We start from the raw sequence: 24,664 nt of genomic DNA, 5'->3' as shown, positions 1-24,664 counted from the left end.
AATTTCATGCAAGTTCATGTGGTCACATCACCTGTGGACACATCAAGCACATGAACAGTGACATTTTAATGCTTTATAAACAAACTGGCTATGTTGAGAATAAACAGTTGAAATAAAGGCAGGGTTATGTAAAAGATTAAAGTCAAAAGGCAGCAAAGCATCATGTTGCCACTAAAGATTTCAAATGATTCTTTAATAACTGAAAGGATGTTGCTGCCTCCTTGTGGTAGAAAACAAAATTAAACCTAAAATGTATGCTACAAAACATTGGATGGTTACAATTGGCGCAAGAAAAAGTCTCAATACATAGTCAGAAAATAAATTGTGAAAATACCGCAATGAGGCTGCGGGTAAAAATAAACAACAGCATTTATTCCCATTGGTTAGACTATTTATTTTACAGTTAAAAAACAAACATAAATTACTGTTCAGATTAAATCTAAACAGAAACCAGGTTTCGATAAAACAAACAAGTGAACAAAACAACTAAATAAACTTCATTATATAACTTGCACTGGCTTAGGATGAATTTGTTCTCATTTTCACACTATGAGGCATAATGGCAGTGAAATAGCAGTGTTTGTTCCACACACACACACACACACACACACACACACACACACACACACACATACACAGACACACACACAAAGTTTAAGATAAATTTGGATTCACATCCTCAAAAGGTAAATAACACACCATTAATTAGAAATAAACAAAGCTAGTCCTAGGGGTTTACTGTGTGTGAAAGCTCTTCGCCCTCTAATGGCTGAAGACAACAGATTTCCTTTTTAACAATCCTCAATGGCTGCGCTTAATACATAGAGACTGAATCCACTTTGTTATGGGAAACAATGCAGTGCTAAGAAAAGCAGAGGACAATAACCCTAAAATCCCATATAACAGAAGTGCTCTGGTAAATTTTTACTTAACGCTGCCAACAATAGATGACCATTTTGAAGAAAAAAATATGGCAATATGACTATTTCAAAACACTTCCGTATAAATGTTATCTCACCTGGCAGTTCCATCGAAAATAAGACTGAAGAATTCCTGCTAAATGCTTTCAGGCTCCTTAATCTTCATAAAACAGGCACATGTGTGTGGATGAGAGGCAGAAGGCTAAACTGAATCTCAATCATACATGAGAACTGTTCAGGTATAGAAAAACAAACAAAGGAACAAGAAGGAACTGAGCATCTTCAGAAACCAAGAAAAGGTTAGGAAGTGAAAAGCATGGCCAATGGCCTAATTACACTTTTCTATTTTAGCTTCCACACATTAAAAGTTTAATACTTCACAATCTGTAATACAGCTGGTTCTTTCACTATAGCACAGGAATGACATGTGACAGTTGACTGGTCATCCCATTAAATGTCACCCTACCAAAACTTAAGTTCATAAATAAATAAATATTCCCGTATAATCTGCTTAAAGCACCTGTTCGAAGAAAAACCATCACCAGGCGTACTAAACATCACACTGGAGTAATTCCTAGAGCTTTAGTCTTTAAGTGCCTGAAATCTGCAAGGGGAAAAAAAATAAAAATTTTAGTCTATTCTCTAAAACCAAAACTGGTCAAGTACACAAATGCGCTATAGCAAACTATCTGCTCTGTTTAAAGTAGCAAAGGTTAGGATTTTAATTATTTATGCAGGCACAAATACTGAAGCCATGCAATTCTTCTGGGTCTGTTAATATTTTTGACCCATAATTCACATCGGTAGCAAATCATGGAGGCCAACCTTCTTCTTCACCTGACAGAAAGCAGATGCAAATAGATCGCTTTTTGTTACGCTAACAAAACAACGGCGAACCGTCAATACAAGGCCAGTTTCTTTAAATTACATTCTGTACATAATTTATACTTGATTTGTACTATACAATATAAATCATTATAGATGCACTGTACTGATACACCGTGTTCATTTTATCCCAGAAATGGTTTGTCAATTTCCCTGCCTTCTTTCGTACAAGGAAACCTTTTTTAAAACTAGTATGCGAGTGTTCTTTTATAATACATGCGTGCCTTTAAGATGTTTCGGTCATGCTATGAAGGTTTTAATGACCTTCTGTATAACCTGACCACAGCCTGGGCAAGGAGCATGAAATTTGTGCAGCTTGCGGGCACAGGGGAAACAGGTGATCAAGTGAGCCGTGCGGCCGTGGATGATGTTGCCGTTTCTCGGCCGTACCCGGCACAGCTTGCAGGGTTCCAGTATGGCCTCCGGTTGGCATTCCGTCTCCATGTCCAGCGTGTCCTGGCTGTCTCCCTCTGAGCTCTCCTGTAAGTGGTGGTGAAGCTGGGAAGGCCCCTTTCCCTTAGACGAGGAAGCAGATGATGGGGGAATGTTTCTAGAGACGTGGTGCGAGGGGAGGACGACAGGGTCAGACACGGTCCTAAGGCAGTCAGGCATGTCGATTCCATCATCATCCTCCTCATCTTCATCCCTCTCAGGACGTGAACTGCAGGCAGGGATGTCTGGTACGGAGATGGAGTGTACGAGACGAGGACAGTCCTTGTACCAGTCTTTCCGCAGAGCCCAACAACGCATACAATACCGTTGAAGAGGGGTGTTAAATTTGCGGCACTCTGAACACTGCCACGCATCCTGCCAGAAAAAGAAGTCATTTGAAAAAGATACGCCTTTCAAGTATGTAGAACTATTTCAGAACATAAATAGAAAAATGATACACTTCTATACAAACTGAAATCTTACCCTATAAATACTGATTTCATTATAAACTGTTCATGTGTTTGGGGTGAGCACTTTTAAGAAACTGAAACTTTAATTCAGCAAGGATGAATAAAAGTTTTCAGAAATGACAGTTAAGGCATTTATGTCGTCACAAAGGGTTTTTATTTGATAATAACGTTAAATTCTGTTCTTTGGAACTTTCTATTCAAAGAATGCATATTTTAGATATAAAATATCAGCACTGGCCATTTAAAGGGAACCCTGCGAATTAGACTTGTATGGCTTATAATGTAACTGATGTCTCTTACTGAAATATGTAGTAGAAAACCCATGAAAAAAAATACGTTATTGTCATTATACATATTTTGGACTATATGGGCTCCATTATTTCAATGCGTAAAGTGGTTGCACTCTGTGAGCTACTGGTGCTCCTTGGTATTTTTACCTTAACACAGCTTGGAATAACCAATTTGGAAAATAAAATGTTGATACCATGCCACGCTGTATGGCTTTTGATTGTATTTTTCAGTCAAAGTGCAACAAGAGAATTAATTAAGTCTTCTTTCCAAGCGATAAGAAGAGGAGAAAAGAATGGGAAGATGCCCGTGGATGAATAAAACTTCCTAAAGACCCACATCTTTGTTCTCTCCACTTTAGCCCTGATGCCTTTGAGGCTTTTAGTAGACCACAGCTACTGAAAGAGTTCTAAACAATAGAGACAAGAAACGCTAGATGCCATTCTGGCAGGATGTAAACACGCCGACATTTGTCATGACGCCGCTGTCATTAAAGGAGTTTCTCACCATGGATTTCACTCGATAGCCAGGGGCATTTAGACACACTGTGTGAAAAAATAAATGGTATGGAATTTGATTTAAGCTGGGCTTGGCGATATGGCAAAAATTTAAATCTTGATTTTTCCAGAACATTTGACCAATTCTAGATGTTTTGCGATTTTTAACTAGTCAACTTGAAAATGTAAGAACAACATGACGGCGATAGCCTTGTGGGCAGTGCGCCGTCATACAGCGCTGTTGGGCTATGGGTGTCCCGAGTTTGAATCCCGGCTCAAGGACCTTTCCCGATCCTGTCCCCTTCTCTCTCTCTCTCACTTTGCTTCCTGTCAGCTATGATCTGTCCTATCATAAAAAAGGCCAAAAATAAATCTTAAAAAAAAAAAAAAAAAAAAAGACTCAAGTAACTTTTTCTTTATTAACCCTTTAGTTAAAGAAAATTATATACCAAGTGCACCACACATGAAGTTGACAACATGATATAAATGTTAAACAAAACACTTGTTCAATATCTTGAAAGATGCATGAACTACAACTACATGTTGTACAAACATGTCTTATACATATATGTTAAAAAATAATATAAGGAAAAAAAAAAAAAAAAAAAATCTCATAAGTCACGGTAATTCAAATTCAAAATGACTGAAGGCATAACACCAGTAGACTACTAGTAACTATAAATGTTCTGTAAAAACAATAAACAGCAGCTTTCAGCCTGTCACCATGATGCAAACAAAAAATATTGGCTTGTAAACTTGTTTATTACCAAAAAAAAAAAAAAAAAAAAAAACTTTAAAACTTTAAAGCCAAGTAAATAAAGGCTTTTTATATTTTTTTACATTATTCAAGTGCCTTGGATTTATAAGTATTTTGAGGTTACAAAAAAATCCCAAATCCATGGATTTTTACACCCCAGTAGCAGTTTGCATTTTTAAGATGTCTGTCTAATTTTAAAATTTGGTAATATTTCTATTAAAAATTTCTAAAAAATAAAATCGTGGCAAAACATTCAATTCAAATTAATCACTGCACGATTAATTTAAGGCGATTGTCATGTGTATTTTGTCAGGAAAGCCGATTGTGTAATCAATAGTAAATCTCCAGCACGTGCTTTCAGATGTAGCAGCATTTACTACAAAGCTGTAGTTCACTGACAAGCTACACTATAACGCATTTCTTATCAGAGACGACTTAACCACGTGATAATGAAATCGAAGAAATCTTTTTGCTATAATGACAGCTGTTTGCATAGCTTCTCAGTGGACCACGGTGCAGTAAATGCTGCTACATCTGAAAAGCACATGAAAATACCACATTTAATAACATGTTTTTACTCCAAACGCACCTCATAACGTCAATCGAGTGTTTGAAATAAATCGTTCTGTGAGATGTTGTGGCTTTTTACACAGACTAAGGAACACAACATTTCATAGTATTCTAAGCAGTGATAAAGGCACTGCATTATTATATACATTATTAAAGGAAAATTATAAGAACTCAGATAAACCACATTTTGTTGTAGTCGTGTGTTTATCAGTCAGTGAAAGCAGTTAAATCTTTTGTTTATTCAGCTGCAGCGATCATGATTTCCTGGGTTTCTTCTTCTGGCATATTTGGAGCTCCCGTGCGAGAGTGCCCTCTGGCCTTACTACTGATCACAGAACCATGCTTCCCTGACAAGATGCGTATGACAATCGCAGCTTTTGCTAAATCACGATTTCATTTCGATTTATCGTGCTGCCCTACGTAATATCAGAAAAATCGCACAGCCCTAGTTTAAGCCTATGAGTATATCCATCGCCACCTGTAAGCTCTTTCAGTAGCTGTGGTCATTGTATCAATATTTTATTTTCAGAGTTGTGTTGCGGTAAAAACAGCAACAGGTAGCGGCTGAAGCTCACCGAGCGCAACCATTTCACGTTATCGAAATAATGGCACCCAACATAGCCCAAACTATGATTAAAACTATTTAAATTTACGTAATTCAAGTTCTATTAAGCTATATACAAGTCTTAATACCCAGGGTTTCCTTTAAAAACTCATTTAAGTTGATCAATAATAAAGAGCAACAAAATAGCACTATTTTTTTTTGTGTACCTGTGTGGAGATCTCTGTATCAGTGTCATCACTTAAACACTGAGAGTCATCATCCTGATCTTCCTGCATCTGAAAAGTGAAAAAGTACTGCATTTAGCTTGTTATGACAACTCAATTATCTTAAAATGACACAGTCACAACAGAAAAAAAGTAACTTCACCTTTCGGTCATCTTTACTATCTTTCCCAGTCTCCTCTTCTTCATGTGGAGACTCCGCGTCACTTCCCTGCTCCAGCACTGCCTCCTTCATCTCCACACTCACTTGCTCGCTTTCTGCCTCATTCAGGAACCAAAGATCATCTGTGGTGTCAGAAACGATGGCTGTATCCTCGTCCTGTCCAGGAGAGAGCTATTCCCTCAGTCTAGTTGTGTGACAGTCTCACTACACTCACTTAACTCCAAGACTACTGAGTTTTCTTGTTTTTCTTCATGAAAATGACCATATGAATTATGCTCTGGGTATCGTGCCCACTTACTTGATTGGTGTGAATATCTGTTGAACCATTGCTCCGGCGAGTGTAATTACTTCTAAGGTTACCCAGAAACCACCAGGGCAACCCAGAAAGATCCCACTCTTCCAGAGTAACATCCAGCTTTGGCCGTTTGCAAGCAGATCTGGGCAAGCCATCTGAGGAGTCTGTAAGGACAGATCAATATCTGATCTTAAAAAACATATTGCAATTGCAAAAATGAGTGATAATGATTTATTATATTATCTAAAGCAGGGGTCTCCAAACTCTGTCTTGGACGACCAGTGTTCTGCAGAGACACAGGCCCTCCACGACTGAGTTTAGAGACCCCTGCTCTAAAGTGTGTTTAATGGTTCAAGTTGACCTTCATCAGGATCACGTGGTCTGCGTTGTGAGCAGCTCTGGGTTGCGCCAGTGCTGGAACTACCAGCAATGAGAGCTTGTCCAGAGCTAATGGACCCACTGGAAACCTACACGGCAAGGGAGAAGTCGTATCAGCACACAGTAATGACATGACACTCGGTAGGACAGCAGTTCCTTCACAGCAGTTACCCATGGGTGTGGCAACAAAAGGCCAAGTTCTCACAATTAGAGGGAGGGGGAAAATAACAGGAGGTTTCTAAAAAGGTTGCTTAGAATGAATCACAAATGACAGAGATATTAGACACCGCTGAGCTACAAGTGCAAATAAAGTAGCTTCAAACAAGTAGACACCTGGTATCTAAATAACATCTCACCACTAATACCAGTAATGTTGAAAAAAAAGGCCAATCCAAAATGATAACACCTTTTAGTGTTCATATTATTAGCATTAATCACTCAAAACCTTTCTATTTAAAATCCTGTGATTAGCACAAATGCATGACGGTATCAGGCACCTCATCCCAATCCCACATAACTTCATTCTGCCAACTCATGACTGTAAACCGCCATGCCAATGGTGTTAAATGTGGATGGGTGTAGGACAGAGGGGTGAAAAGGGCCAGTGAACTGAGAAGGAAGCTGCAGTCCTTCCGAAAGAAGCAACGATGCAGAGAAGGAAACTCTGAGCGACAAACAGAGACAGGTACTCTGTCCCCCAGCAGCCAGGCCCACGCTGGTGGCTTCTCCGGAAGGACCACCAGGCTAAGCCGGCCGTGGGGAAGTACAGAGACGGTGCCACTCTGTACAGATACGGCTGGTGGAGACAGCTGCCGGCCTCCCCTTCGTGGCAAACAGGCTACTGATCATGATGCAATTCACACACAAAAATTGCACTATAGCAAAAGTATGAGCAACTACAACGGAAAGAAAAGACGTGATGGCTTGAGAAGACAATCAAGGACATTAAAGTATTTTAAATGTTGATTAGAGCACACACTTAAAAAAAAAAAAAAAAAAAAAAAAAGAAAGGAAAAAAGCTGACAAATGTAAAAGCATAAAAGTAAGTACTGTATGCTGAAAAAACAACCATATAATGACCTTTTGAAAAAAAAAAAAAAAAAAAGAACACTACATCTGCTACCCAAAATACCCTGCACACAGCACCTTTGTCAGCCTTTCTTTTAAAAAGAAATCACAAGTAACAGAACTAATCAATAAATTAGATTTATTATAATAGGATTCATTTGATTTTCTGATCAAATGTTTGCCATGAAGAGGAGTAATGGACACTGTTTCTCCTGTGCACCATGCTGTAGTTTTACCTGACCAGGATCTTCACTTGGAGACTCATTAGAATCCTTGCCGACTGAAAGATTCTTTGCTGCATCTGTATTTCAAATAAGACATAGTAACAAAACAAACAAAAGAAAAAAACCTGCCCTTTAATCACCAAGCACACCTCAAGCACACTTGGCCCAAACGTAATGCCTGAATCTGTCGTGGAAAATGCAAAACTGACCTCGTAATGTTCGCATATATCATTATTTAATCTTTTTCTTTAATCTAGTCAAGTATTTAACCTGAAGTCAAGATTCTGTATCAAGATTGCTCAGTACACTAACCTGATAATACAATGACAAAGTTAGGGGAAAAACAAAAAATAAAAAAAGGTTTTACATACCCATTGTAGCACACACATCAAACCACATTCAAACATACATACACACATCTCAAAATTAAAGGTGGGGCTAATCAAACTGAGAAAAAGCAAGACAGTAAAATGGCTAAGTGACAGCATGACAAGTCATTCAGGGTCACTCAAAATATGCATCTGGAAGATTAAATTCAACAAGAAGGATGGACTTACCCGAATTATTCAAAATAAACAAATTCCTCTTCAACATCTCATACACAGGGCTATGAAAGACAGAAAAGACAGATGTAAATACGTGAAATATGTTGAACTCTTTAAATAAAATAAACAGGTAAGAGATAGGAGCTGAAATATCTGATAGTCACATATATAGTAGCCTAATCATTGTTTTCACTATGTGGTCCGTCTCAACTTCACACCGCAGACATGTTGCTTCAGACAAGCATGTGCAGGCCGCAGTTTCTATTAGCGTCATCACAACATACTGTTTCGGCCATGTTGTTTCGGTGATAAAGATCTTTCGGCCGAAAACCGAAAATGCACTTTGGGAAAATTTTCGGTGGCCAAATATTCGGTGCATCCCTAATAATAAGTAATATATTTTAATATAATATATATAGTAAGTAATGTAATTGTCTTCATAGCTCCACTGTAGAACTATTTCCATAAAACTATAACACTAATAGCCTATTACAAGCACACTTAGTTAAACAGCCTATTGAAATGTCTTAATGTCATCCTAATCTTGGCCTATGTGACACTAAAAAAGTTCAGTTAGTTTTAATTTTAATTAAATTTGGAAAACTATTTAATTTATCTTTTAATCAAATGAGAGTTAAAACTCTTTATTTTTGGCAAACATAGAGGTTTACTATTAAAATTAAAACATGGAAGAAATAGCATACTGTGTAATTATTCTTTTAACAAAATTCTAATAATAATGCAGAACATGCAGGATCCATATTTAAATAGTATATTTGCAGCTTAATATTTACAGATACTAGTCCACGTCGTGACTCGACTTAAGTGTACGGACCTACTTTTGATATCCAAACTTTGACAAATTCTTATACAGACTACAGAAAATTCCATTTATGACTGGATTCCGCATTTCTGTCCGCATTTTCCGTATCGTGGAAATCATAGATAATATTGAGGTGTTTTGCAACTTCAGTGTATCGTTAGTGTATTGTGATTTATTGCAACTTCAGCAACGTCTGCTGCTGCCTTAACTTTGAGATACAACTGATGCATGATCACTGAAACAGCTCCAGTTAGCAGTGCGTTCAGCCTTCTGCGATGATTAATCGGACTCATGACTCCTAACAAATCAGATGGCCGGTGGGCGGAAATTGCTCTCGGCCACAGAGTGGTGAGTTCGGACAGGCTGCATCAGAGCCAAACAGTGCGTTTCAAAATTAAACCATTTTATTGGCAAATTGGTTTTGAAAATGACCGATACCGATTATCATAAAAATGCTTAATATCGGCCCCGATAATCCGTCAACCCCTAGCTGTGACTCGATTGCCACAGCGGTTGCTCCAACCCTAATCAAACACACCTGAACCTGCTAATCAAGGTCTTCAGAATTATTAGAAAAGTCACAGGCCAGGTGTGCTGAAGCAGGCTGGAAAAAAACTTTGCAGGACAGTGGGTCCCCAGGAACAGGGTTGAAGACCTGGGCTAAAGCTTGCTGCAGAGCACCAGCAAAAGTAATTACCATGAATGCGTCGGGGGGAAATAGCAAGGAGATATTTGAATTATTTATTAATAAACTAGTGTTTTCTGAGTCAGTGTGCAAAGACAAAGTTGACAATCCTGACTCGCCATCTGGTCACTGGACGTGCCTTTAGAGAGAAATGCATCTTTATGGATTACATAATGAAAGAGTTTTTGTTTTCTATTTGAATTATGTTTTAAAGTAGTAATGTAATAGATTATTGCTTTCTATAGATAAATTCATAATTTCTATGAGGAAAGTATTCACTGAGTTTCAGTTCATTTTTGTGAAGCGCTCCTGTTTAACACTGAGACATCAGAAAGCGCATCCTGTATTTTTTCTTTATTTTACAAAAGCACCGCATTTTGTTCATATTGTGAGTTTACACAAATTAAAGCAGACCCTTTACAGTTCCAGGTGATATATTACTCTTACTCTAATGAGCAAAAATGACAGCGTACTTTAAGTTGTTTGAAAGTTATGCACTGGTGCCTTCATGTGCTGCGAAGCACGCTTTAGCTTCCACTCTTCGCATAAACAACTGGATATGCCTAATAGCGCACATTTATCTAGGTTAAACGTTTAAACTAACACTGTGATATGCTTTAAACGTTTAAACTAACATTGTGATATTTTAGGCAAGTCATGATGATTCGAGAAGGCTAAATTGATCAAACATAGGCTATGATCAACTCACTGTGTGCCGCTTTACTTTAAAAAATAAAAACTTGAATGTAACATACAAAAAATGTTCCAAACACATACCTTTAAAAAGGAAAACAAATATAGCCTAACCACTTTGCTATTAAAAACTAAACTGAGCTATTTTAATAGCTGCAACAGCAGCTGTGAAATGGGGAAGTGAGAGAGAGAGAGAAGGGCCAGCCTAGGTTGTTACAAACTTTTGCAAATTGTTAAATGAATGTTTAACAATCTTTTAACATTCTTATATATATATATATATATATATATATATATATATATATATATATATATATATATATATATACATATATATATACACACACACACACAAAACAAAAGTTTGAGTTTGTCAAATATATGTGTGTACTGTTTGTAATTATGTATATGTAAATACAAACACAAATTAGTGTACATATTTAAGAAATATATTTATTTATATAAAATATACACTATATAAAAATTCTAATAAATACATATACTTGTAAAAATTTCTTAAATATATACATGAATGTGTTTGTATGTATATATACATAATTACACACAGTACGCAAACATGTATATCTCAAAACCACGTTACGACAGTAGGTGGTCCAATCTGTCACTTTCACAGCCATAGTCCCCAGAATATAAATATTTTTAAATAAATACCTGAACATAAAATATGTCAAAAAGAACAGAGCCTCTACTTTTAAACAACAACAACAACAACAAAAAAACCTGTTCTAGCTTCAAGCATTCTTTTTTTTTTACACTTAACACTTAAATGTAGGTAAGTTTCATAAAAAGTGCATTTTTATGAAACTTAGCAAAGCAACATTTTGAGCAAAAAGCTGAGAAAACTGCATTTTTATCAAAGACTACATCTGGATCATATTCTGTACGATAATCAAAGCATAGATGCAGTAGATCGCTTCAATCAGCACCCCCAAAGCTTTCACTTTACACAGTCACTTTACCAACCCTGCATCGACATTTCACTCTGTAACATTACGAAGTTTTGATTTATATGCCGTTTATTGTTGTTGATCGCATTATTTCTCCATATGTATCTGCTTACATATGAGATTGCTCGTTTCTGTGTCTTCCTAGTCTGTGTTTTTGGAAAATTCTGGTCTCATTCAGAAGATCAAAGCCTCTGAGGGTATAACAGTGAAAACAAAAAGCTGTAAAATCCAATTTTTGGTGGGAAAGTGTTTTCTCATAAAACACAAGATAACTCGTCTTTGGTGGGGAAAGAGTTAAACAGCCAGTATATGGTTATCTTAAAGTGGTTAAAGGGGTAGTTCATCCCAAAAAAACAAATCCGTGACAATTTACTCACTCTCATGTTGTTCTAAATTTGAATAACTTTCTCTCTTCTGCAGAATATGAAAAGATATTTTGAAGAATGTTGGTTCTGGTGACCACTGACTTCCACTGTATGGGCATTTGTCAGAACATATTCTTGTATGTTCCACAGGTCATCAAACAGGTTTGGCTCAACATGAAAGTGAGTAAATGATGTTCATTTCTGGTGAACTATTCTAAAGCAAATATCATTTAACGGTAGCGCCCCCTTGTGTTAATTTAGAAATATATCAATAACCTATCAGGTGATCATTTTCATTTTTAGCCATTTTTGAGTGCGTTTTGAGTCATCTTTAAAATGACACATAATCACTCACACACATATATGTGTGTGCGTGTGTGTGAGAGATTATGTGCAATTCATATTGGTCATCAGCCAACCCACTGGCTATGACTGAAAAAAACCTGACTCAAATGAGACATCTTTCTGTTTCTCTTCCATTCATCTCAGTTTTGGTAGTTATGAGCTCACCTGGGGTTCTTAACAGAAAAGCTCCCCACTTCCAGTAGCTCTCCGAGTGGGTCATCTTGACAGTGGACGATGTGCTGTCTCTGTTTGTCATACAGCTGTTTCATCATGATGTACTGACCCAGGTAGTGCATGACCTAATCAAAAACATTGCCATTATTGATTGTTCCTTATCAATCTGTTGAAACTCTTATCTAAAGAGGTCAGCTCAAACACACTCCTCACCTCCTTCAGGGTAAACACCTCCTCCCGAGCACCTGCTACTCTCAGGATCTGCAGTAGAGGAGCTCTGGGGTGGACCTGCAGAAACCAAAAAGCAATATGTTTAACAGCATGAAGCCTACTGTATCATATTCAAAACATAAATTTCTAAGGTCTCTGTCTAAATTATAAGATAATCTGCCCTGGCCCCTGATTAATAGTTACTTTTGAAGACTCCTATTTTTAAGTAACTTTTGGCGCTCTAGCAGATAATAAACAGAACTGCATGCTTCTTGTGGAAGAGGTGATTCAGGATAAGCCAAAAACACAGCTTGGAAAAATTGATTCATGATGCACTTGCTTATATAAATTTTGTACATTTTCAACACAAAACTTTAAATAAAAGACCTTTTAGTATAAATGTAAAAATGTCCACTCTCAGGTTGTGGTACACGTTACCCTGGACTACAAAACCAGTCGTAAGTAGCACGGGTATATTTATAGCAATAGCCAAAAATATGGGTCAAAATTATCGATTTTTCTTTAATGCTAAAAATCATTAGGATATTAGGTAAAGATCATGCTCCATGATATTTTGTAAATTTCCTACAGTAAATAGATGAAAACTTAATTTTTGATTATTAATATGCATTTCTAAGAACTTCATTTGGACAACTTTAAAGTCAATTTTCTCAATATTATGATTTTTTTTTTTTTTTTCAAATAGCTGTATCTCTGCCAAATATTGTCCTATCCTAACAAACCATACGACAATGGAAAACCTATTCAACTTTCAGGTGATGTATAAACCTCAATTTAAAAAAATTGACCCTTATGATTGGTTTTGTGGTCCTGGGTCACATATCCTTTTGCTATGAAATCTTGAAATGTTTTATGTAAACATAAGAATAACTTGTCAGTAGTATTTCAAGATGAACATCTACTGGACTGAAGCAACTTGACTGACTGGTTTACTGACTCAAACATTATATTTTATATAAAAACCAAATGTATATTTTTTATGTATATTTTTATAAAAACCAAATATGATTCAACAGTATCGCATTACATGTTTTCCCTCCACAATTAAAATAATTTAAATATCATCTTAAGCCATATTATTAGAAGATATAGTGACAACTGATAATTATACGCATTTTATAGGCTTAAAAGCCTCATTGATTTACATTACAAGCTATCTTTTCATCTTACTAACTGAATCACATCCAATCACATGCTTTTGCTCAATTTGGGCCTCTGAATAAAACTAAGCTGAGGTTTTTGTTTATAATTTATTTATTTTACGAGTGAAAGCTCCATATTCTCACGATATCATGCTAAGTTACATAGGCCATAAAAGCCTGATGAATCAAATATGACTCAAAATGCATTCACTTCTTTGAAAATATATTTCATTCGTCAAGCATTTACAGGATTAGTAATGAACTATGAATCCACAAAATTGAGAGTGTATATATTGTAAAAGCTTATCTAATTGCTTACCTGAGTCCCTTCCCCTGGAAGAGACCTGCATGAAGAGCTTGACCCCGTTAACTGAGATGATGATGGTGATGATGACAATGAGGTCATGATTGACTTAAGAACTAGGAGGAAACATATTTATATTCAGAACAACGCCAACGTCTGTTTATTTATACCAACAAAGGGCTGTCTTTCACAACTTAGTGAGCGTCTAGGTAGACATCATAGGTGCTTCCTTGTTCAAATCGAGACTGACAGCTCAACAGAAATATGATACATGTCAGTAATACATATACTGTGCAACCAAGTGTTACCAATGTTAAAAATGAAAGAAACAGAAAGTCAAAACGAAATTAATTTTCCTGAGGGCGTTGCATTGTAGCCATCAACTAACGACACAAAACATTTTCACCCGTATAGGACATGCTGGAGACTAAAATGACTTTACTTACCATTATCCTAGTTCTGGCATGTGGATAATATGGTAAGCTGTGATAGCTGGTTGGGTAAATTTCAATTCTCCGAGGTTGAAACGACGATGCTAGGCTAACGTGCGCGAGCTATCAGCGCGCGACATTCAGAAGCAAAAGAGCAGATAACGTTTAAACTAGACCTCGCGTAATCGCGCTGGTAGTGCATTCACACTCACCGTGTTATCTGTGAACGATTACATGGTTTCCAGTTTTTAAAGAATCACAGTTTGTGTAAAGAAAGGGAGAGGTGCGTTGGGCTTTTTTTTGAACAGTTGCAGTCAGTTGAAGTTGACGTGGTGTATGTCGTCATCGGGGTTGCCAGACCTCAAGCACAGTTCCCTTTTTTCTAATTCAAAACGAAAGCAAGTTCTTGGTTGCGCCTAGTAGCGGCGCTATAATGACTTTTACTGCAATTACCCATCCTCAGAAATATGTACAAGTCTACTATGATAGATATGCCTACATGGAATTTTTTTAATGCAAAAAATCTATAAAATAAATAAATACAAACAACGTTCCCGTGTCCCCCTCTGAATGTATTTTTTTGTTCTGTATATTTCATTATATTTTATTACTGCCTATGAATGTATTCTATGAGTTTAGACCTCTCACATTCAACAAATGTCTTAATATGTGTAAATAGTTGTATTAAAATAATAGTCTTCTGGTGTTTTGTTTGTGTTTGTGTGTGTGTGTGTTTTCCTGATGTATTATACTTATGTATAATTCTGTAGTTTTATGTATGGGCCATTCTACAGAATTGGTCCAAAGTCAGAGTTGGAAATGTATTGAAAATACATGTATAATATCTATATCTAATATCCAAGGTACACATTACTAGTAACTGTACAGTTAATTCTCATATTGTATTTTCAGAAACTTTTGGAATATTTGTCCTCTCCCCAAATTTGTCACTATCGAAACACAGAAATAATAATTTAATAAGAAGAGTTATACTGACCTTAAGATTTGTTCTTAATCTTATTCCTTAAGATTAAGATTTTGGTTATCTACATTGTAAAATTATTCAGAGGTAAATCCAAAAATATTTAACAATATTTGTAATTTATGAGATTTGTTGTATTTTTAATATTTTTATTCTTTTTATTAATATTCTTTGTAAAAGGCAAAAAGTTGATCATACTTATTTCAAATTTAAGGATTCATTAGTTTGAATATACACTGAACCAAAAACATAACATCTTAGTTGATAATTCAGCATATATATGTATTTCACATATATCAATACATAATACATAGGCTAATTGTTATTGAAAAATAAAAATAATATTATTCAGCATTTTTGGTAGTTACAGCACATTTATGGTAGTATAATGCTTTGGTAGCGACCACGGCACATTACAGAATTTTAACTTGCATATTAAACACTACTAAAACAAAAAATAATTGCAAAAAAAAAAATAAATAAATAAATAAATAATAATAATAATAATAATTTATTATGTGTTCCCTTTTGTCACTGTCCAAACAATGAGGTTTCGGTAGTGACTGTTTTGGTAGTGACAGTTCTATGGGATAATATTGTGTATTCTCAAAAACATATTATGCTATTTTACTCAATATGATATTATTTTACTTAAACAGATAATGTATGGTTATAACAATAATCAACAGACTGATCAAAATGCTGATTATTACAATACTGGATGTCTTAACACAGATTGAGAGTCTCATATGTATGCGGTTGGGTAGCACCGGTGATTTCTACTGGATCATATCAGTGAACTTAAGCGAACTAATGAACTTGGGGTAACTTCCAATATATGACAGTAGTAAGTAGTATGAAGTAAGGGTCATTTTTAATTGGAGATGGTGAAGTAAGGGTCATTTTTAATTGGAGATGGAGGAGTTAAGAGCATTTTGGCCGAGCTAGCCAAATTCCACCATTGAAGATGGGCCAGGTGGGCTAGTCAAAACAGACAGGTGTAACCCATAAAAAACGGAATTACCAATTTTGGTGAGCATGGATAGGTATAAGAAGGGATACCTGAACAGACGGAGACTAGATGCAGTAACCGTTATCTCGGCTTTGTTGCTTTGTCCAATAAAGTCTCATTTTGACATCTGGAACTCTGCTTCTCGAGCCTTATTGACTTCATTGAGAAAATTCATCAACTTTGCTCCACAACTATAACACCCAAAAAACAAACATGTCACTACCGAAACTCCACCAAGTGTTTCGGTAGTGACATTTTTAGATACTTTTGAACTTAGCTCAAAGATGCAAATCAGCACATGGTTAGCTAGCACAGTTCTGAACAGTGGTATACATATAAAAGCTAAATGTTGTGGAATAACATCTAAAAAAGTGTGCTTAATTGCAGAAAAAAGGTGTTCGGTAGTGATGTTCCTTAAAGTTACAGATTTTTTCAGACTTTTAAACACATTTACCTCAAAATGATGAGACCTATCTACTCACACCTTCTAGCTGAGAGAGGGGGATACAGGAATATTTCCTGATCATAGATTTATGGGTTTAGTTAAAATCAGTCTCAGCCAAAAGACTAAAAAATACACTGTTTCAGTAGTGACATGAAAAATGTGAGATACATTTTTTACATAAAGTTTCATAAAGAAAATATAAAATAATTTTTTACTTTTAACAACAGCAATGGAAAAAAACAAAAAAAATATATTTTTATGAGTTACAATTTAGGGGTTAGGGTTCAGGACAGCCATGCACCTCCCAAATGAAAGTACACAATAATGATGATGATTTTATACATAACATCTAAGATTATAATGCTTAAATGCTTTTTAAAATGTGTGTGTGGTTTTTTATTTTATTTATTTATTTATTTTTTGTGGGACAGCAGTTTGCATCAGTTCTGTAGAATGGTAGAATGGCCCATATAGGGTAAGATGCCTCACCTCATTTTCTTTTTCTCTTGACCAAAGATGACACAAAATTTAATCTCAAACATTTTTGATGATGACTACAATACCTGCCAATATTTGGGTACCGAAATCCGGGAGACATCTTAGGGCTGGTGGAGGAGTAATAATAAATATATACCTACATGTCCCTGGTGAAAAAAACAGCATATGCCGGTAGGTATGTTTTGATGCTGGAATGCTGGTTAGGTAGGTTTTGATGCTGGTTTAAGCTGGTCCTTTGCTGGTTTTTGCTGGTCATGTTGCTGGTCAAGGACAAGCATGAACCAGCAAAGGACCAGCATAAACCAGCTAAGGACCAGCATAAACCAGCAAAGGACCAGCTTAAACCAGCATCAAAACCTACCTAACCAGCATTCCAGCATCAAAACATACCTACCAGCATATGCTGTTTTTTTCACCAGGGGTATTACACATAAATAAATACATAATACATAATTATTATTTTAAAATAATATAATTAAATAATATTATTAAAATAATAATAATAATAATAAAATAATACTATTGTATATTATTACGATATTAACGTGACTTTTTGTTTATTTTTATTATTATTACAAATTTTATTACACAAACAGAAACACTGCAGTTGTGATTTAACGTGTACCCACCGTGATTTTAACCGTTCCCACCGTGTCCGATAATAAAAAGCTGTCCGTAACATTTTTTGTTCACAATTTACAAAATTTATATAATAATTGAGTACATAATGAATTCATTTTGGCTTATCCTGAATCACTATAGGTACACCTATAATACGTTTTAATATTCGGACTATTTCAGACTGGTTCTGGTAGGAACCGCTGCGGAGTAACTTAGCCCAGTACCTGCGTGACTAGTCATAGACATATACACAAAGAAGTAGCTCCGGCTACAATGTTCTTCCGCAAGACGCCTGCAGTTCTGTTTATTAACCGCTAGAGCGCCAAAAGTTACGGCGCCGCGTCGGTATTGTCGATATAGCTTTGAGATATGAAATTAAATTCTTCCGTCGAGCTGTTGTTCAATTTACATGTATATTTTGTTCTTTTTTCGCCGGAGCACCACCTTAGTCTTTCCCTCCCATTTCTACCAGTGATGCCTTTTTCAAATTCCCGCGTCTACTACTACGCAGATATCAACAGCTCAACTGGGTTGTAGGTTGCCAGGTTGAGGTAAAAAAAATGGATTGAAATTTGTTTGATGTATCGATTGTTTGGGTAGGATGCTTTTTATACAAGATCTGGCAACTGGACAAACTTAGACATAATATATTGATGTGATTATTAATATAAACAGGTTTGGGCCATACAAATGACGGGAATTTCCCAGGAGAAAAAAGAAAAACGGGAGGCGGGCGGGAGGTGGGTGTGAAATACGAGAAGACTCCCGGGAAAAACGTGAGTGTTGATTTTGTGATTTCATTGAATATCAACATTTGTGAGATTTTAATGTAGTCCTTTAACAGGACCCTGGTGAAAAAAAACAGCATATGCTGGTAGGTATGTTTTGATGCTGTGATTCTGGTTAGGTATGTTTTGATGCTAGTTTAAGCTGGTCCTTAGCTGGTTTATGCTGGTAAAACCAGCATAAATCATAAACCAGCTAAGGACCATCTTAAACTAGCATCAAAACATACCTACCAGCATATGCTGGTTTTTCACCAGAGAAATATCAACATTTGTGAGATTTATCCATTCAAAAATAATGAGGGATTTTAAATATTGTTTTTACAACAAGAACAAGAACAAGAACAACAACAACAACAAAAAAAAGCCTTACTGGGTTGTCATTTGTTATTCAACTAAATTGTCAATTTTCACAGTTGTCTTCATTTAAATAGAACAGTTGATTTAGTATTTTTCATTATTGACACTTTAAAACATTAATAAGAATGATATCAAAAGTTATCTATGTTTCTGTTTATTTCCTTTAAAAGGCTGATGCATCATTATCCTGCACATGCTATATATGCTATATTTATTTATTTGAAAAGTAAATAAACATTGTTTTTGTACAATCATATATGTATGATGTAGTATTTATTTATTTATTTTAAATAATACTACATAAACATACAGTAGATTTCCTGTGTGCATTGTAAGAAAGTCAGACAAAAACAAGTTTGAATAGTTTCTATAGTAACACTCTTCTAACGTTTTCTAAATATAACTAATCACAGCTGGCAACTGGCATCCTTGGCAACTTCTATCCTTTAACAAACTGACAAAAAAAGACAAGAAACAAGAACATGAGCCTCATTGTATTTCAAATTCTAATGGCTTTATTTATATATATAGATTTGTATATATATGTGTATATATATAGTTTATATAATAACTTTGACTTCAATTGCTTGATTATCCTTTTTTCATTTTTGTTCTGTTAGATTTAAACGACAGGACATAAAGAACAAGGCATTCCACATGATCATATATTACAAAAAGTAAAGAAAACTTGAATGTGTGCACATCACACACATACATTACATAGATAATACACTTGCGTTAGTATAAATAATGAAATATGGGCATGATTGAATTCACTTCGACAAAAGAAAGCAAGCGTACAGAGAGAGAAAGAAAGGAAAAGAGAGAGAGAGAGAGCATTGTTATGACAGCTGAGAGAATAATAAATAATTCATCATATTTTAATCCAATGAATCTGTTGCATAGTTCGAAGCAAGCAGGACTGACATTTCAGCATGATAATGATTCTCACAAAAGCTAAATGAAAGAAGGGCTCAACAAACCGGGATTTTTTTTCACCAATTAAAACACACACTGACTGCAGACACCGTTCATGACTGTCAGATCGAGATCTTCTCCTCTAACACAAACACAGGCACACACTTTGTTGTCTGAATTCAAAACACATACTCCGCTATTCACTCCAAGTGCACGTTGACAATTAATGAAATGGTAATTCAGCTGCTTATGGTGATTTTTTTTCCCCATTCATGCAGCTTTAAGGTTGACACAGCTGGGTCAACTTTACATGAATTTAGCATGGATCAAAACAAACCAAGTGTACACTTGCACTTTCCAACAAGAACATTTTGAGTCAACTTCTCAGCATTAGACACAGATTCAGTAACAGTATATCCCCCTACTGTCACCTTATAGCCCTTAAAACTACATTACATTAGGTGAGCACATATTCTGTCATCTTAAAAGAGACTGTAAACAGACAAGACACTGGGACACATTGGGCTTTTTAGATTCAACATTTGAAATTAAACTATTCAAAATAAATGCAAATCAGATTCACTTTCACTTGGAATCAATTAAGGCCGCAACACTTCCCAAAACCAAGATCAAAGACACAGTTTTCTAATTTTTAATCGATTACTCGGGACTAAATCAATCAGACACAGTGGTGCAGGTTGTCCATGTGGTCCATTGGCACTTCTGTGATCCTAGAGATGTAAAAATCACAAAACACTACATTTCTGTCTCTGTAAAGTGACTGTAAACAGATTTTACCCCCAACATTTTGTCCCTCACTATGCAAAGCCCTTGTCCTTCAAAGAGATCTTGTTCAGTAAAAAAGTATTAAAAGTAACACAGAAACCTAATTTTAATAGCTTAAAGTCACAAATGACATGATTCTGATTATGAATGCCTCACATTCATAAAAATGGCAATGATGTGCTATAATCTACACTCTTTAAAAAAGGTTGCAAAAAGGATGTTTTCATATGGATTCCATAGAAGAACCATTTTGAGAATAGTTCTTAAAGGCACAGTATGTCATTTTCAAAACAAACAAAGAAACAAAGGCGCAGTTTGAAGATGCTGTGATTAAGTGTGGAATCATGGGAGTTGTAGTCTTCATCCTGATGCAATCCGACAGGACTCATGCTTACGGAGGAGCTAATATACTAAAGATTTATTAATGTCACTGTAGTATGAAGCAGAGTTTGGCTGAAAGCTGTGGAAGTGAAACGAGGCCGCTGGAGCAATTAACAATGAGAAACGAGCGCAGGGTTGCCAGGTTTTCAAAACAAAAACATCCAATTGCTACTCAAAACTAGCCCAATCGCTTTTCGGAGTGGTCCCCTGATAAAATTAGCATTTCATGGGCTAAATGTCACATTATTGGGGTCTTTCCAACCCGTGGAGATGAAAAAACCCTGCGGCAATAGTGTTTGAGTAGCCCTATTTCACAGGAAAACAGCTGACTTGGCAACACTGAATGAGTGTGACACAGCTCGAAAGCATCTGAGCTTTTTTTTTTTTGCCACAGTCGACCACTTCCGCTCCTTTCGGTCATGCGTAAGTGTGGAAAAACAGTGCTGTTTTTTCATACTATATATTTGAATGTGTTCATCACCTGTCTAGTAAAACACATAAAATATTGAAGCGTCTTTGGCATTTCCATGTTTTCTACAAAATAAAACCGTAAATTGAGGGGGCGTGTCATAATTGACAGGCAAGGCAAGGACAAGGGCGCTATTTAAAACAGCCATTTTTCTGGATTTAAACATTCATTGAAACATTTGGGATAACGCAAGCACACAAGTCAGCAAAATATGTACTATATAAACTGTTCTGTTGCTTTTTGGATGTTTAATCAAAAATATCACATACTGTGCCTTTAAAAGTTTCACAAGATATAGGTGGTGGAATGGAGAAAAATGCAAGGCCTTGTTTTTTAAAAGCTGCACCCAGCCTTTACTTTAACTTGAGCACTGCATTTTTATAACGCTGTCACATGTACATACAAAAACAATGGGATTCAGCACACTGTGTGTGAATGGCCTCTTTTAATAATCTAAACAATCTTTTCACCATAAAGAACCTTTTGTGTAATGAAAATGTTCCATGGATGGTAATGATTCTTCTTGGAACCATAGATGCCAATAAAGAACCTAATTTTAAGAGTGCATTTCACATGCATTAATAAGACCGCTGCATTTAAGACTACACGCTCATTGGCTAATGTACTAAATAACTAACCTAAGTTGTACAAGTTTATTAAACAATGCGCTCTCTCTCTCAAAGCCCTCAAAAAGAGCAAATAGATGGGAATAAAGAGAGTAAAGGGAATCAGTGCATTTCAGGAAAGTGAGATGGGAACTCAAGTACGACTGTTGCCTACCTTGAAAACGCAAGTCCTTCAGCTTTACTGCGCTAGCGTCTTTCATCTTTGATGGATCATGCATGGATGAGAGGGAGCTGTCTGGATGGAGTTGGTAACCCACACAATAAGGTGATGGAACATCAAAGCTCGTACCACTCTGCAATTAAGCAGTTCAATCGACAGCCACGGCTTATGGCTATAAAAGAAACGAAACGAAGCCAGAGCGAAGCGTAACTGGTAAAAAGACCAGAGCTTGTTCAAGCACATACTCTGGCAGTCATATCCCAATTCCCACACCCTAGTAATTAGGAAATTTAATGGAGTAGTGCTCTCTCATGATGTCTAGACAAGAAACGAGATGCTTTTTTTTTACATTTTACATTTTTTTTTTTATCATCTCCTCGGTACAGAAGATTCTTCTCTGAAACAGCATCGAGTCAGTGTGTGTTCCCTTTGCACAGTCTATTGATGTGTGAGTAGGTGAGCGTGTGTGCGTGTTTGTGTCTCACATTCATTCTGGAAACAAGTAAACATTTGGGGACGCCTCATTCCATATGTAATCATGCAGAACATTGAACACATATATTGAACAATTACGATTTTTTTCCAATGCAGTTTTTTTTTCCCCAAGTACAGCGTGGTTTAAGCTACACAGGACACTAAAAATACCAATCGCACCAGGTTGTACATATTGCTTTGAACCACCAATTTGTTTATAAGTAATGCATGCCACATAGATGATATTATGTTTATACAAAAATAACACCAGTGTATATTACTGTGTTTCATATGAATTACAGAAATCGGATGTTCTATTGACTGCTTTCCCCGCAATCAAATACAGTTTTCATTTCACTCCACATTAGATGTAATTGGACTAAATATATGCAAAATAAGTGGTTATAACTTAATGCTATATTCCAGTTTCAAAACGATCTTTTATTTACAGCTGTGGTGTATCATTTCTTCCCGTCCCCAACCAAGCAAACAAGAACTGTCAGACAACTTCAGTAGAGTAGTAATGCGTTAAGATTCAAAGTTATTGCACGACACCTTGAAGCGATGCTCAGTTTACAACAATGCGAGAGAGAAAAACATGTGCAATAACAGAAGCTATTAAAGGGAACCAGAAAAGAAAAGAAAATGAAAGACAATGGCTTTGATCGTTTCCCCCTTTCTGCATCCATTCTGATCAAGTCATGAAAAAAAACAAAACAACAGGGGCATATTTGAAATCCTCACGGGAAAGAAATGTCCAAAAAAGATGAAATCCAGTTACAAGTTATTTCAAATGAACAAGAACAAAGACAAATGTCAGAACTGAATGTACAAAGCAACACTTTGGCTGAATTTATATAAAGCTCTAACTGGAAACCGCTTGACTGCTTCCACATGAAGTCAAATACATTTGTACTTTCGTGTAACGTACAGCATGTATGCTTAATTTATATCCAGAGCTGCATATGACAAATGTATTCACAAATACAAATCAGAGTTAAAATGACGACAACACAGAGAATACGTAATAATCTCTAGAATTTTCCATAGCCGACACTTTGCCACTTTAATGGGTGATACAGAAATCTCACAAATAAAATAAATTAGGTTTTATCAGTCTAAAAGAACATTGAGTTTCAAAAACTCAAAACCTTTACTTAACACTTAACATCCTGGCTGTAGTTCAACAGATTCCAATTAGGTGGCAATTATTCATATTTTAAATATCTATCTGTGGCTGCAGGTTCGGAGTACACTATTTAGGATAAGGCCGTTGTTGAGAACTCGACCAGACCCTTTGACTTTACAGTAAACACGTAACTTTCTCAGCTCGGACATCGAATCTGACACCGCATGTGGTTACAAACGTGGCATAAATATTTATATTTATATATAATATATATATAAACTGCTATATGTACTCAACTGCTTATTTTGCTAATTTGTCATGTCACCAAACTCTCTGGCCTATACACCTATATTTATATATATTTTTCCAAAATATTAAAAAGTACTTAATATAAAAATACAGAACAATTGTAAAAAAGGAACAAAACATTGAGTTTTATATGAAATTCATGCACGCTTCCCCACAACAACATACCGTGTTCCACTTAAGCGAAATGACAAAATCTGCCAGTAGGGGGAAGTGCAGCATCAGCCGACTGCTGTGGAACCTTTCCGTAAACATTAAAGTGGTCCATCTAGG

The 24,664-nt window shown here is 35.9% G+C and overlaps 1 protein-coding gene across 3 annotated transcripts; it reads right to left on the bottom strand.

The window, feature by feature from the left end:
* Positions 1-591: 591 nt before the first annotated feature.
* Positions 592-14,809, bottom strand: mdm4 (MDM4 regulator of p53). Of its 3 annotated transcripts, none has more exons than XM_051122554.1 (11): positions 14,652-14,809; positions 14,024-14,124; positions 12,545-12,619; positions 12,323-12,456; positions 8,291-8,340; positions 7,746-7,810; positions 6,425-6,530; positions 6,067-6,227; positions 5,751-5,939; positions 5,591-5,659; positions 592-2,612 (listed from the first exon to the last, which is right to left on the bottom strand). In XM_051122554.1, exons 2-11 carry the CDS (start codon positions 14,108-14,110, stop codon positions 2,046-2,048), a joined length of 1,503 nt encoding a protein of 500 aa, XP_050978511.1. In that variant the 5' UTR covers positions 14,111-14,124; positions 14,652-14,809; the 3' UTR covers positions 592-2,045. The 3 variants fall into 3 exon arrangements, with proteins under 3 accessions (XP_050978511.1, XP_050978510.1, XP_050978512.1); XM_051122553.1 differs by having other exon boundaries at positions 14,455-14,799; XM_051122555.1 differs by having other exon boundaries at positions 5,751-5,924; positions 14,455-14,799.
* Positions 14,810-24,664: the final 9,855 nt, after the last annotated feature.

The sequence above is a fragment of the Labeo rohita genome, chromosome 11 (assembly GCF_022985175.1).
Source record: "Labeo rohita strain BAU-BD-2019 chromosome 11, IGBB_LRoh.1.0, whole genome shotgun sequence".
In the NCBI taxonomy this organism is placed as follows: Eukaryota; Metazoa; Chordata; class Actinopteri; order Cypriniformes; family Cyprinidae; genus Labeo; species Labeo rohita.
The sequence above is the reverse complement of the archived record's forward strand: the minus strand, read 5'-3'. Positions and strand labels throughout refer to the sequence as shown.